The sequence below is a fragment of the Orycteropus afer genome, unplaced genomic scaffold (assembly GCF_000298275.1).
Source record: "Orycteropus afer afer isolate SDZICR_OR568_19922 unplaced genomic scaffold, OryAfe1.0 scaffold00943, whole genome shotgun sequence".
Lineage (NCBI taxonomy): Eukaryota > Metazoa > Chordata > Mammalia > Tubulidentata > Orycteropodidae > Orycteropus > Orycteropus afer.
This window is the reverse complement of record NW_006922530.1, coordinates 265,569-280,865: the sequence shown is the minus strand read 5'-3', so window position 1 is coordinate 280,865 and position 15,297 is coordinate 265,569. Positions and strand designations below refer to the sequence as shown.

At 49.1% G+C, this 15,297-nt stretch overlaps 1 protein-coding gene across 1 annotated transcript in view; it reads right to left on the bottom strand.

The window, feature by feature from the left end:
• The window catches only part of CORO2A (coronin 2A), a 48,658-nt gene extending 41,676 nt beyond the window's left edge, over positions 1-6,982 (bottom strand). Inside the window, exon 1 of the mRNA XM_007958358.1 lies at positions 6,782-6,982. Coding sequence (XP_007956549.1) covers positions 6,782-6,982 — 201 coding nt within the window. The remainder of the gene's footprint in view (positions 1-6,781) is intronic.
• Positions 6,983-15,297: the final 8,315 nt, after the last annotated feature.

Genomic DNA, 15,297 nt, shown 5'->3' with positions numbered 1-15,297 from the left:
TTGTGGTAAACTGTGGTCAATGACATGAGACAAAGTATATGTGAACTGCTGTATGGAAAGTGAATTTGCTCTGTAAATCTTCACCCAAATAAAAATATATTAATTCATTAATTAAAAAAAGAAAGAAAAGAAAAAAAAATACTTAGTGAATACACAGTAAATAAAGAGTAATTTGGGCATTAAAAAAAAAAAAAAGTATTAAAAGAAAAAAAAGGGAGAGGGGACCAGGTTTGCTGGTCTGATAGAACCTGATGGAACCACTGAGACTATGGTCCCTACCTGCCCTTCAGGTCTGGAATTGAACCCAATTCCTATAGCTTGCAGTCAAACAACAGACAGGCATATGAACTGAATATTTACATTAGGTAGATACACTCCTTGGAGAGATCAATCATGGGAGAATTGAAGGGCTGTGTGTGCACAGGGAGACAGCTGGGGGACAGGAGGCAGGAGTGCATGGGAGGGAAGGACACAGGGAAGAGATGGCTATGGGGAGGAAGTGGGAGAGGAGCTGTTGCATTGTGGGAAATTGCAGTCAATGTCATGAGACATAGTGTATGTGCTGCTGTGTGGGAAGTGTATTTGCTCTGTAAACTTTCTCCTAAATCACAATACAAATAAAAACAAACAAACAAAATAATGATGTTTGCACCATCTTAACAAAGGAATCGAGTTAATATCACCAATAATGGGGCAGAGTGACACCATGTGTCCCATGATGTAATGAACTGAGAAGGATACACCACAATTTATTTACTACACACACACACACATATACCGAGGGACAGAATTTCTGGGTCATAGGGTTTGTGTATTTTTTTCCTGTTCCCTAGAAAAACCGTACTTTCTTTCCCCAAAAACACACGTGCCAGTTTACACTCCTAGCAGAAGTATTCACTAGTTTATGCTACTCCACATCCCTTTCACTACTGTAGTCAGATTTTCACATTTTCCCCAGCACGGTATCTTGTGGAGGTTTACTAATGAGGTTGAGTACCTTTTCAAATGTTTATTAGCCGTCTCGATTGCCTCTGCTGTGAAGTACCTGTCCAAGGTTATTTTTTTCCTAATCTATTTTATATGTTCATTAAATGAGCCTTCTGTCATGTTTATTTGCCTTTTTCTTCTAATGTTTTCTTTAAGGGATATTTTTATTGCTTCACTTTTTAAAAATAGTTATAGGACTATTCAAGCTTTCTACTCCTCCTTGAATCAGAATTGACATTTGGCCATTGTGGTAGTTCAAGTTGTATGTCAACTTAGTTGGGTCTGGTTGAATGGCTGGTAGTTAATCCCCCATGGTGAGACTGGTAATTAACTCCATGGTGGAATCTATTGGAGCAGCTGAGTAGCTGCTTTGGGTATGCAGTCTGCTTCTTGTATATAAGAAACAGCTTTGGGAATGGTCTCCAGTTATGGCATGCTTGAACCCTGCATGTAGCTGTGTCATTGTTCAGCAGCCTGCCGTGTTCTGCCGACCTTCGGACTTTCAATGGACTTAAGTTAATGGCCTGCTGTGTGGTTTGGTGACATCAGGACTGTGCCTTTTTATTTGTCAACCTTGGGCTCGTCAGTCTCAGCAGCCAGCAGCTGTCTGAGTGAAGAAACATCTCTAGCTCCAGTGGGCTAAGAGCAGAAGGCAGAGCTAAAGCCCAAGGCTGAGGGGCTTTCACCCAGGCCCTAGTGCTTGGCACTCTGAACTTGGACTTAAGCCTCCAAATTTTAAGAATAAACTCCTGTTTGTTCAAGCCATCCCATTTGTGGTATATTCTTGTCAGAGTGGCACTGGGTAACCAGAACAGCCATATTGTCAATGTTTGCAAATTTGTGACGTACAGTTGCTCATATTAGTGTCTTGATACATTTCAAAGCTCTGTTGTCATACTGCCTTTTCTTCCCCTGATGTGATTTGTATCTTCTCCTTTTATTCTCCAGAACTTTGTCCACTTAGTCAGTTCTTTTTAGGAACTAATTTTTGGCAGTTTTGATCCTCCCTAATGTACTTAGGAGCTCTGGTAGCATAGTGCCTAAGGCACTTGACTGCTCACCAGAAGGCTGGTGGTTCAAACCCACCAGCCACTCCTCGGAAGGAAGATGGGGCCATCGACTTCCGTAGTGATACTGCCTCGGAAACCCAAGGAGGGGTCGCTGTGAGTCAGGTCCGACTGGACGGCTCACAGTGACAACAACAACAGTGTACTTTTACCACCACTTGTCACTATCGTGGCTTGTGTTGCTGTGAGGCTGGAAGCCATGCCACCAGTATTTCAAACACCAACAGGGTCACCCGTGTGGGCAGGTTTCAGCAGAGCCTCCAGACTAAGACAGAAAAGGAAGACGGACTTGGTGATGTACTTTGTAAAAAACCTGACCAGCAAAGAGTCTACAAACAGCAGCAGAACGCTGTCTGACGCAGCGCTAGCAGATGAGCCCCTCAGGCGGGAGGGCTCTCAGAGCACCCCTGGGGAAGAGTGCCTCCTCAGAGCACAGTCGACCTCGACACCACGGACGGAGCAAAGCATTCCCTTTGTTGATGTGGCACGACTCCAAATGAGAAAAGACAGCGGCAAACACCCATTAATAGCTGGCATGTGGAATGTACGGAATATGAATCTAGGAAATTGGAAGTTGTCAAGAATGGAATGGAGACAGGTATCCCAGGCATTGGGGGCTGAGATGGACTGGTGTTGGCCATTTTGAATCACACACCCATATGATCTGTGTAATGCCAGGAATGACACATTGAAGAGGGGTGGTGTTGTATTCACTGTCAAGAAGAACATTTTGAGATCTGTCCTGAAGTGCAGTGCTTCAGTGTTATGATACTATCCATATGCATAAAATTATTCAAATTCACACACCAACTACTAATGCCAAAGACGAAGAAACTGAAGATTTTTACCAACTTCTGCAATCTGAAATTGATCAAACATGAATCAAGATGCATTGATAATTACTGGTGATTACAATGTGAAAGTTGGAAACAACAAAGAAGGATCAGTAGTTGGAAAATATGGCCGTGGTGAAAGAAATGACACTGGAGATTACATGATAGTATTTTTCAAGACCAATGACTTAGTCACTGGAAATACCTTTCATCAACAAGAAAACAGCAACTATACACGTGGGCCTTGCCAGACGGGATACACAGAATCAAACTGACCACACGTGTGGAAAGAGTAGGTGGAGAAGCTCAGTATCATCAGTCAGGACAAGGCCTGGGCCCGACTGCAGAACACACGCCAATTGCTCGCATGCAAGGTGTAGCTGAAGTTGAAGAACATTAAGTCTACAAGAGCCACAGTATGACTTCAGTATTTCCTACCTGAACTTAGAGCCCTCCTCGAGAACAGATCTGATGCGCTAAACACTAATGACCAAAGACCAGAGGACTTATGGGAGGACATCATACATGAAGAAGCAAAAGGTCATGAAAAAGACAGGAAAGGAAGAACCAAAATGAATGTCCCAATAGACTCTGAAGTTAGCTCTTGTAGAGTAGCTAAAGCGAGTGCAGAGCTGATGGAGCAAAAGAGCTGAAGGGAAGATGTCAAAGGGTGGCTCAAGAAGACAGAGTGTGACAGTGAAATGTACGAAGATGTGGACTTAGAAGGAGAAAAAGGGAAGAACACACTAGACATTTCTCAAGCTGAAAGAACTGAAGAAAAATGCAAGCCTTGAGTTGCAATACTGAAGGATTCCATGGGAAAAATATTGAACGGCACAGGAAGCATCAAGGGAAGATGGAAGAAATACACAGAGTCACTGAACCAAAAAGAACGGTTGATGTCCACCCATTTCAGGAGTTAGCATATGATCAAGAACCAAAGGTACTGAAGAAGGCCAAGCTGACTGAGAGCACTGGCGGAAAACAAGGCTTCAGGAATTGAAGGAATACCAACTGAGATGTTGTAACAAGTGCATGCAATGCTGGAAGTGCTCTCTCATCTATGCCAAAAATCTGAAGATGGCTACCTGGCCAACTGATTGGAAGAGATCTGTAGCTGTGTCCATCCCAAAGAAAGGTGATCCAACAGGATGTGGAAATTATCAAACAGTATCATTGATACATATGCAAGGAAAGTTTTGCTGGAGATAACTGAAACATGGTTGCAGCAGTGCATCAACAGAGAAGGCCAAAAATCCAAGCCAGGTTCAAAGAGGACGCGGAATGAGGAATTGCGGATGTCAGACAGATCTCGGCTGAAAGCAGAGAATGGCAGAAAGATGTTTACTGTGTTTGTTAGCTCTGCAAAGCCATGGATCATAACAAATTATGGATAACATTGTGAAGAATGGGAATTCTAGAACACACCATTATGCTCCTGAGGAACCTGCACATAGACCAAGAGGCAGTCATTTGAATACAACAAGAGGATACTGCGTGGCTTAAAATCAGGAAAAGTACACATCAGGGTTGTATCCTTTCACCACACTTACTCAATCTGTATGTGGAGCAAATAATCCGAGAGGCTGGATTACATGAAGAAGAGCACAGCCTCAGATCAGAGGAAGAGTCACTAACAACCTGTGATATGCAGATGACACAACATTGCTCACTGAAAGTGAAGAGGACTTGAAGCACTCACTGATGAAGATGAGAGACTACAGCCTTCAATATGGACTGCCACGAAGAAAACAAAAATCCTCACAACTGGACCGATAAGCAACATTATGATAAACAGAGAAAGACTGAGTTATTAGGGATTTCACTTTACTCGGATCCACAATCAATGCCCATGGAAGCAGAAGTCAAGACATCAAACAGCATATTGCACTGGGGAAATCTGTTGCAAAAGATCTTTAAAGTGTTAAAATGCAAGGATGTCACCTTGAACTCTAAGGTGCACCTGACCCACGCCATGGTATTTTCAGTCACCTCATATGCGTGTGAAAGCTGGACAATGAATAAGGAAGACCAGAAAAGAATTAATGCCTTTGTTGGCAAAGAATACAGAAAATACCACAAACTGCCAGAAGAACAGACAAATCTGTCCTGGAAGAAGTACAGCCGGAAAGGTTCTTAGAAGCAGGACAGCGAGCCTCTGTCTCATGTGTTTTGGGCATGGTGTCGGGGGGACCAGTCCCTGGAGGACATCATGCTCGGTAATGTAGAGGCTCAGCCAAAGAGAGGAGGACCCTCAGCCAGATGGACTGACAGGGTGGCAGCAACAACGGGCTCAGGCACAGCAAGGACTGCGAGGACGGCACGGGACCTGGCGGTGTTTGGTTCTGTTGTCCAGGGTCACTGTGGTTGGAACCAACCCACAGCACCTAACAACAGCAGCAGCAGCAATGTATCTTTGCTTTATCTTTCATTGATTTCTGCAGATTTCTTCAGTGGGATGTTCAATTTTCAGCCTTTCTTCTTTTTTATAGAAGCATTCAGTGTTATACATAGTATTTTTACACAAACAGTGCCTGTGTTACACATTCTCTGCCAACTGTGCCCTCTCCCTGGGAGATACTTTCATAAGCTTGCTATGCTGATTTTTTTTTTAACTGCACCATGTAACACTGTCACCACAGTATTTCCCTTAAAGCATCACTGTCCCTGCACTCCTCATGTTTTATCACGTGCTTTCATTATTGTTCAGTTTCAGGTATTTTAAGTTTTCATTTTGACCAATACATGATTTGTTGTTGTTGTTATGTGCCGTCGAGTCAGCCCTGACTCATAGCGACCCCTCCTTGGGTTTCCGAGGCAGTATCACTACGGAAGTAGGATTGCCCAACCTTCCTTCCAAGGAGTGGCTGGTGGGTTTGAACCGCCAGCCTTCTGGTTAGCAGTCAAGTGCCTTAGCCACTATGCTACCAGAGCTCCTATACATTATTTAGAAATGTGTTTTCAAATTTCCAAATGAATGGGAATCCAAAATTCATCTTTTGCTTTTGACTTCTACCTCAACCGCACTGTGATCAGAGAACCCAGTCTGTGAGATTGGAGCTCATGTTTATAACTTTAACTTCCGAAACCCTCTGAGGGCTGCGCCTGTTCTTCGTTGCTTCAGCTGATTCTCACCGAGGTTTACATGCCGGTGATTGCCAGTTGTGAACTCACGTTTTTCTGACCCTAACCTGTGGGAATCCTGCCCACACAGGGGCCGTTTTCCTCTGGAGATGCTTCTTATCTGTTTCTGGTGCAACCAGAGGCACTGCCAACCTAGAACCTATCTCCTTGGGGTCTGGCTCAAGTCACAGACTCTGTTTTGCCAACCTACCACTCGACAGCCTGAAAGGACCTGATGCTAGGTTGGACTAGAGGAAATTACATGGTGGGGGCTCAAAAATGGCTGAATAGCAGAAATTTCCCGTGGTCCAACCTATACCATCAGCATCTGTGCTCAGGACCAACCTGTCCTCTCTGCTCGCTGATGACCTCTCTCCCAGCTAGCTTTTGGCTGAACATTTATTTCCTTCTGGGGGAGGAAGGTGGCTTTGGAGACTTCTCCATCTTCCTGTGAATCCAGCCATTCATTAAAACTTGTTTTACTCAGGAGTGAATTAGTTTGCAGTGGGGCAGAGAGGAGGTCCTTGGAGATCCAGACCAGTCGATGGAAGCTGAAATTCCAGGATAGACACATTCTGCTCAACAAGGAAACCAAAGCTCAACCAAAGCTCAAGGAGGTGAAATGACTTACCCAAAGCCACACGGTTGGTAAAAGCAGGGCTGTGACTTGGACCCACAGAAAGGACTAGTGACCCTGGCTCCTCCTGCCTCCCTCTGTCCCGTGGTGCCCCCCAGAGAGCTGCCTCGGCCTGGAGCTCCCAGCGTCCTTACCTGGTGCAGAGGGATGACGAGGAAGGCACCCCCCCCAGCACACTCCGTCACGACTGCAATGAAGTGGGGGTTCACAGCACAGAAGTGGTTGTCATGGACGCTGCGGGTGATGGGCACTGAGTCGTAGCAGTTCTCCTTGCTGGCGGGTTTGCCAAAGACGTGGCGGAACTTGGAGCTCCGGTACTGGGGGTGCCATGACATCTGTGGGACACAAAACGGGGCAAGGGACGTGAGACGCTCTGCTCTGACGGCGGGACACCTGGGAATACAGAAGAGGGGACCAGGACAGCGGTCAGCTCTATGTGGACAGTTATGTGGCTTTGAGGGGTGACCAACCTAACAGCCTGTAACTATGGAAAGTGTAGAAACTGTGCCTGTTGGTACAGCCCCGGTGAGACGTGGTGGGGGTAGGGTATAATGATCGTTCCTCTGTCTGCTGACGTTTCGAGCCTTCTTATCACTTCAGGTGTGAACACAAAAAAGCAGAAAAGCACCAAGAGAACTCATCACACTCCTCGGCTCCCCCTCATCTCAGCAGGTAGCCCGAGCTCCTCCCTCCACGACGAGCGGCCTGTCTCTGAGCCAGCATCAGGAGCCTCGGTCCCCCTGTGTGTAGAACGAGGGCAGCGGGAGTTCTCAGACGTGCCACGAGGAATACCCTGAACGACACGCTTAGACCCCACAGCACAGGACAAGCACCTGACAAACGGCACCGCCACCACCCTCATCGTCCAGGCACCTCGAGCTTCCTGCCTTCTCTAGTATTGCCTCTGTTCCTTCAAACTTCTCTGCGCATCGCTGTGTGACTACGCCCTGTGCCAGGCACTGGGAGCTCAGAGGGAAAGCCTCCGCCCAGCCCTTCCAGACACACAGAGTCATGTGGGTGAGGCCACTGGGACCCACTGTGCTGCAGGTAGTAATGGAGGTTTGTACATGACATCAGGGAGGACTTCCTGGAGGAAGTGGCACTGCAGCTGCAATCTGAAAGGCCCAGATCACGGTGGAAATGACGTGTCACTTCCAGGCTGAAGCACAAGGCCTGCCTGTGACCCTCCAGCACTGTCATCCTTGGCTGATGGGATGACAAGGCCACTGTTCCAAACAGTACAGCTACAAGGTAGTGGAACCTCTAACACCCGGGGCCCTGGAGGGACTGTGTGGAGCAGAGTGTCCACCCCCCAGCTGACACACAGTGTGTCAGTGAAATAAACTCATAAAGTAAACCAATGACAGAGTGGGACAGTTTGTCACAGAGCACAGCCCAATACACTGCCCCAGGCAGGTCCAGGCTGGCTCCAATCAATGGCCACTCACAAACGGCTGCCCATCCTTGGTGTGGCCAGAACACCTGGAGGGAAGAGGTGAGAAGGGGGAGGCAGGACCCAGACGCCTTAGGAGCCTGTGAAGGAAGATGGACTCTGGGGACAGTGGGGAACACTGAGAGCAGGGCAGTGCGAGGGCCAGCTCTCCCTTCAGATGGTCCCCTGGCTACTGCGAGGAAGAAAGGGCAGAAGAGGTGGCAGGCAACGTCCAGCTGGGCCTGAGGGCAGTGGGGACGCAGTGGAGAGGATGAAAATACCGAGGAGGGAGGTCAGCTGGGCCTGGGGCCCGAGTGCAGGGCGCAGGCTGTGGGGCAAGGTGCGGCTGAAGCCACAGGCCCTCTCACCCACAGTGCCAGCCCTCGGGCCACTGCCAGCACTCTCCTTTCACAGCCTGTCTGCGCACCTGTGCGAGCACTTGGGGCTGTGCCCAACGGCTGAGGGCCAGCTCTGGCTGAGTCAGGAGGCTGGGCTCGACTCCCCTGCAGTTCATAGTCGTCCCTTCCCATGGCACAACAACTCAGTCTTTGGGTGCTTGCTATGTGCCAGGCACCACGCAAGTGCCTTCCACATGTGAACCTGATAGACGGGTGCTCCCCTGGTCCCCATTACAGACAGTTTGAAGCAGACAAGGGGAGTAACCTGCCTGGGGTCCCGGAGCCAGTCAGTCAAGGGTGGACTGGGAGCTGAGCCCAGCTCTGTCTCATAGCTCCAGCCCCAGGTTCCTGCAGGTAACACGGATGCTGACAAGAGCTCTGTCACACCCTAGGATCCCACCTCGACCCTGAGGGGGACCGATCATGATCACTGTCACCCCACTTCACAGAAAACGGGGCCCTGGAAGCTGGACTCTGGCCGGCTGTCTCTGGAAAGGGAGCTGCTGGCCTCTCGTGAAGAAGCCAGCTGGCCTCAGCTGCAGCAGCGTGAGAATCTGAGAATCGGCGCCCTTCCACCTCGTCCCTCCCCCCAGACTCCCCTCCCTGCCCCACCCCCAGCACTTTATCTCCATTGCCAAGGTTCTTCCAGACCTGCTGCCAGGAAGGAAATTGCAGAAGGGGGTGGGGCACCGAACAAGGCCGCCTCTCCCTTTGCTAATGGTAGGAATGAGCGTGCATATGTACATGCGGGGGGAGCTTGTGCACACACGCCAGCCAGGTATGCACTGTGTGCACCTGCATGTGTGCCGTCTGCGCGAGCAGACCGTCATGGGGTGTGCACGTGTGTGCACCCGTGTGTTGTGTCTGTGTATGAGTGTGTGCATACGTGCACTCATGCATGTGTGAGTTCATTGACTTAGCAATCAAAGGAGTTCCCTCTTCCTCACAAGCAGGCACTTGCCTGGAAAGGCGGCCCGCAGCGGTCCTTGGCACCATGGGCCCTCGCCTGTGGGCTGGGCCAGGACAGGGGATCCGAGCCAGGTTCATCCATGCCACTCGTCCCATCGTGCCCTGTCCCATCCGGCTGGGACCACATCAAAGTCACAGCAGTCCTTCTGAGGTGTGGCATGGGGGCAGACTCGGGATACCGCATCTATGCCATGCACGCTAAACGGGCCTGACACCACGGGATTAGCCTCTGAGCGCTGTGAATTCACAGTGCCTAAGGCATCTGATGCTAACCACAAGGTTGGTGGTTCAAACCCACCAGTCACTCTGCAGAAGCAAGACTGGGCAATCTACTTCTGTAAAGATTTACCACCTCGGAGACCCAATGGGGGTTGCTATGAGTTGGAATCGACTCATAAAAGGTAAAAAGGATTTAGTCACCCTTGGGCTCAATGTCCCATGGGTTGATTCCTTAATGCCTGACAGTGGGGTGTGCATGGTTTTTCCTATCCCTCACAACTCTGCTTCGACGTAGGGGGGATTCCCACCTGCATTTGAGGAATGAGAAAACGGAGGTGCAGGGGGAGGAACCTGTCCATGATCACACTGCTGTGGGTAGTGGAGGGGGAAGAGAATTAAGTTCTGCCCCAGGACCCCTCTTCCTACTATGTTCCTCTGAGAGAGATTGGGGTGGGGGGGAGAAAAAGAGAGGAGGAGAGAGAGAGCGAGCTGGAGGCATGGGGGCTCTGTGCCCCCAAAGGCCCTTCGTCCTCGCCCAGCCCTGGATATAGAGGAACAAGGGTCAGCTGCAGGGTGGCTGCGACTGAACCAACTGGGTGTGGCACAAACCTGCCCGGTGGATTATTCATTAATCATCCCGTTTGTGGCCCCAAGGAAAGAGCGAAAGCGCCCGATTTGGTCTCTGAACAGCAGGGACGGGTGGGAGGCTGGCGTGGCTGGCGGCCCTGGTCCCTGTGTAAGTCTGCAGTTCCACATCTAACATTTAAAGTTTTCTCTTTCTCTCCCTCTTAAAACCTGAGCTTGTGAGCACAGAACGCTGCCCTCTGTAAGTGCCCTGTGAGAAGGTCTGAACAAACACATTATGTCATGACTACAGTTAAGAGAAAGAGGTTAGAACCACAATTTCCCAGCTGTTAAAAAAAAAACAAGAAAAGAAAGGATTATCCCTGAAACAGTAAGAGCAAAGCAGAGTCTATCTAGAGGTGATACACAAAGACCAAGTCACACAACACACATCTAATTAGGGGGGTCCCTTGCTCCCCAATCCTTGACCAACATCATCCCTCATCCTGGCCTTGACCCCAAACTTGACTGGAAATTTCCTTTCTAATTCATTCTGAAACCTTATCAGGGTCTCTGGTCCACTCGAGGCAGGTGAGGGGTGGTGGGGTGCAATACTGGACTCAGGAATCCAAGTCCGATTTGGGGTCAAGGTACCCCACTGTCAGTGCGGGCTTCTATTCAACCAGTAATCTCCCATGAAGGTTTCCTTTCTCACCACAAAACCCAAACCAAACCCACTGCTATCGAATCGATTCAGACCCACAGGGACCCCCACTGGGTTTCCAAGGCAGTAAGTAGATCTTTACAGAAGTAGACTGCCCCATCTTCCTTCCACAGAGCGGCTCGTGGCTTTGAACCACTAACCTTCTGGTTAGCAGCCAAATGCCTTAGGCACTACACCACTAGAACTCCTTTTCTTTCTCACCAGGCAGAAATAAAACCCATAGATCTCTATTCCCTTCCCTAGTCCCTGGGGGGTGCAAACTGTTAATGCCTCAGCTGCTACCCAAGAGGTTGGTGGCTGGAGTCTACCGAAACACTCCTTGGCAGAAAGGCCTGGTGACCCATTTTTGAAAAGCCAGCCGGTGAAACCCCTACTGGAGCACAGGTCTACTCTGACACGCATGGGCCGTGATGAGTCGGAGTCCATTCCGCCGGACGGGCCCTGGTCTCTTCCCAGTGCTTTATCCACAAGCGTTATTCTTGTTGGTCGCTTACGACTCAAGTCTGACTCAGGGCAACCTTACACAGAAGACAGACGCCGCCGGTCCTGAGCAGTCTTCAGACTCGTGGTCTGCTTCCAGTACTGGGTGTTGGCTCAGTCCATCCCCCTGAGGGCTTCCTTCATTTTCGCTTGGCCTCTGCTGGTGACTCTCTCCCGATGATGCGTCCAAAGCCAGCCAGCTGAAGCCTTGCTAGTCTTGAGAAACCTTCTGGTGGTATTTCCTCTAAGACTGAGCTGTCTATTCTTTCAGCTGTCTACGGTATAGTCAGTGCTTCAGAAACACCATAGTTCGAACACGTCAAATCTGCATCTCTCTTCCCTGTTCACTATGCAACTTTCAAACGCACACGACACAACCGCAAAGACAATGGCTTGGTCTCTTAACGTGAGGCCAGTCCCTGGGCCACAGCTGCCACCTCTCAGCACAGGGGCCTGCAGTTTTGCTTTCCACCAGCCAGCCACACGGTGTAAAAGGTCTCACGGTGTGAGACCCAGTCAGGGGCCCCACAGGGGCCGTCTGCTCCTTCCTTCAGAGCAAGAGGCCTTGCCTCTCTGCACAGCAGTAGGGTGACTACTGTCCCAGTTTGCTGGGTTTGTAGAGATAGCCAGGACGCTGGACTTTCAGAGCTTAAAACCTGGAAAGTCTCAGCCAAAGGGGGACAGATTGGTCACCCTACCACCGAGGCCTCCAGAAAACTTGTGCTTTAATTTGATTCGCACGCAGCAGTTCCACTGAAGGCCACTGGCACTCCTGCCTGCCTGCCTGTGAGAAAGGTTGTTGAGCCGATCTCTTAAAGACCAGCGTCCCAAACCCACGGATAGGACGTTTCAAAGCGGAATATCCAGGAAGGTGTGTAAAGAGAGGTGACTGATCCCATTCACTCCCCAACCTTCACCCAGTATGTTTCCGCTTAATCTCTGCCAGGCCCTGTGCTGAGCCAGAGCAGGGGGGTCAGAGGTGAACCACTCAGCTACTGCTCTCCACATGGTCACACCTCTGAGGAAAATGGCTGATGAGCAGGAAAAGGTGAGATGGCGTGACAGGTAAGAAACAGGCATGAGCCAATATCCCAACAGCCCAGTGGAGTGTGTTTTGCAACTCTGCACCTTTGACTGAATATTAGAATCAATTAATTCAGAATCGCTTGGTGTGGGACTCAGGCACCAGCCCCTTTTAAACTCCCCGGATGAAAGGCTAAGGGGGAACTTTATAAGGCATGTAATGAAGGGGTTCTCAAAGAGTGGTCCCTGCCCAACAGCATCTGAATCACCAAGGGACTTGCTAGGAATTCAAATCCTCTCACCATCTCCTCCAAATCCAAACCCACTGCCATCAAGTCAGTTCTTACTCATGGCGACCTCCACAGGGTTTCCAAGGCTGTAAATTTTTATGGAAGCAGATTCCCTCATCTTTCTGCCACAGAGCAGCTGGTAGGATCAAGCCACCAACTTTTAGAGCCCCTTGACACTACCTCAGACCTCCAGACAACCAAACCTGTTGCCGTGGAGTTGATTCTGACTCCCAGGCACCCTACAGGGCAGAGCAGCACTGCTGCATAGGGTTTCCCAGGCTGTCATCTCTGTGAAAGTAGACTGTTTCGTCTCCCTCCAGCCCAGCCCTACGGAATCAGAAACCCCATGGGGCTCAGCAATCTCGCTTTAATGTCCTCTGGGTGATTCTGATGTACACGCTCGTCCAAGACCCACTGGGTCAGGGGCCTGGGTGGGACAAATGGCTTATGCTAGATCACTAACCTAGAGGTTGTTAGTTCAAATCCACCCAGTGGGCTGCAACGGACAAGCCTGGCAATCTGTTCTGTAAAGATTACAACCAAGAAGACCCTACGGAGTAGTCGTGTGCTGAAGAACACGTGGGTCACCGTAAGCCAGAGTCAGTTGGACTGCAACAGTCTTTCTGGTGTGTTTTGGTTATAATGGATGGCCCAGGCTGGTAAGACCTGAACCTGCTGATCAATATCATTGTCACTAAAAGAGATAACTAGACATTACGTGCTGCCCAATACAATTCAATACAATCTGCTATGCTCTGGTGGCATAGCAGATAAGGCATTTGGCTGCTAACCAGAAGGTCAGTGGTTCAAACCCACCAGCCACTCTGTGGAAGGAACATGGTGCAATCTACTTCTGCAAAGATTTACAGCCTTGGAAACCCAACAGGGGGTCACTGTGAGTCAGAACTGACTCAATGGCAGTGGGTTTTTGAGTGGAGTTCCTCAGTGATGCAAAAGTTTAACACACTTGGCTGCCTAAGGAAAGACAACTGGTCACCACGATACAATAGGAAGAGCGCAAGACTACTTAGGGCGTGATCTTACCAAAAATCTAACCCAACATCCAACAAGTCTTGAGCTCTAGCTACCCACACAGGATACGGAGAAACGTGTTCAGCGACACCACGGGGTGCAGCTGGCAAACTCTAGAACACGGGAAATCCTACATGTCAGATTATCTGGCTCCTTCCACAGACAGACAAGCAGGAAAAAGGAAGGATCCTGACAGATCAAAACTGACTTCAGAGGCAACCAGTGCGATGTGTGGACCTTGTTTGGGTCCTGATTCAAACAAACCATCGGCAAAAAGGCATTTACAAAGCAATCAGAGACACCTGGAGGAGGACGCATACCTCAGGTAGTGGAGAAGCCCTGTACATGGTTTCCAGGTGAGAGAACAATGGGGTTACAAAGGACGTGACCTGGAGTATCTGCCCTTCAGAGATGCTTAATGTCCACAGACCATATGCAGTCCCAAGTTTATTTAAAAACAAACCAGCACGGGTGTGGGTAGTGGGCCGGGGACTGGGGAAGGTGTGGAGATGAAACAAGACATGGATATTTATCAAAAAAGGGTGATGAAGTCTGACTGCCGGGGTTTGGATCCTGACTCTAAACTGCTCTATCCAACATGGGAGGCCCCAGCCACAAATGGCTTTTAAGCTTAAGTTTAAACGAATTAGAATTAGATAAAATGAAAAATTCACTTCCTCAGCTGCATTAGCCACATTTCAAGTGCTCAAGGCCCACATGTGGCTACTGGGTCCGCTGGCGGCTGGGGTAATTAGAGAAAATCCCCACCACTGCAGAAGGTTCTGTTGGGTCCTCTGGTGGGTGGGGTAATTACAGAAGGTTCCCACCACTGCAGAAGGTTCTGTTGGGTCCACTGGTGGCCAGGATAATTAGAGAGGGTTCCCACCACTGTAGAAGGTTCTATTGGGCAGCGATGCTCTGGTAGTTCCTACCTGTGAACTCAAGGACCAATTCTTCACCAGTAAAATCAGGCAAAACAGCAAACAACAGATACTAGCTAACACTCAGAGCCTGCTGTAAGTTACTAACTCAATCCCCACAGCAACCCTGCTCTCTCACTCTCTCACACAGGTCCACACTCTCACCAGCTGCCCTGACGACTGAGTAATATAGTTCACACAGCAAGTGCCATGAGGCCTGGTGCATACTTAGAGCTCAACAAACATTTGCCATTAAGATTGTGATGCTCTCCAATGGAATACTATACAATCCTAAAGAATAATGTGGAATCTGCAAAACAACCGTATAACGTGGATGAACTTGGAGGACATTATGCTGAGTGAAATAAGTCAATCTTAGAAGGACAAATACTGTATTAGTCCATTATTGTAAAAAGTCAAGGAAAGGTTTATATGTGGAAGGAAATTTTCTTTGCTGGTTACCAGGGATGGGAGAGGAGGGAAGGGAACACTGCTAGATAGGTAGAGACAATATTGATTTGGGTGAAGGGAAGGGCAATGTACCCAATGTGAGTGATCAACATGGTGGCATTGAGGAAGAGGAAGACAGAGAGAGGTAC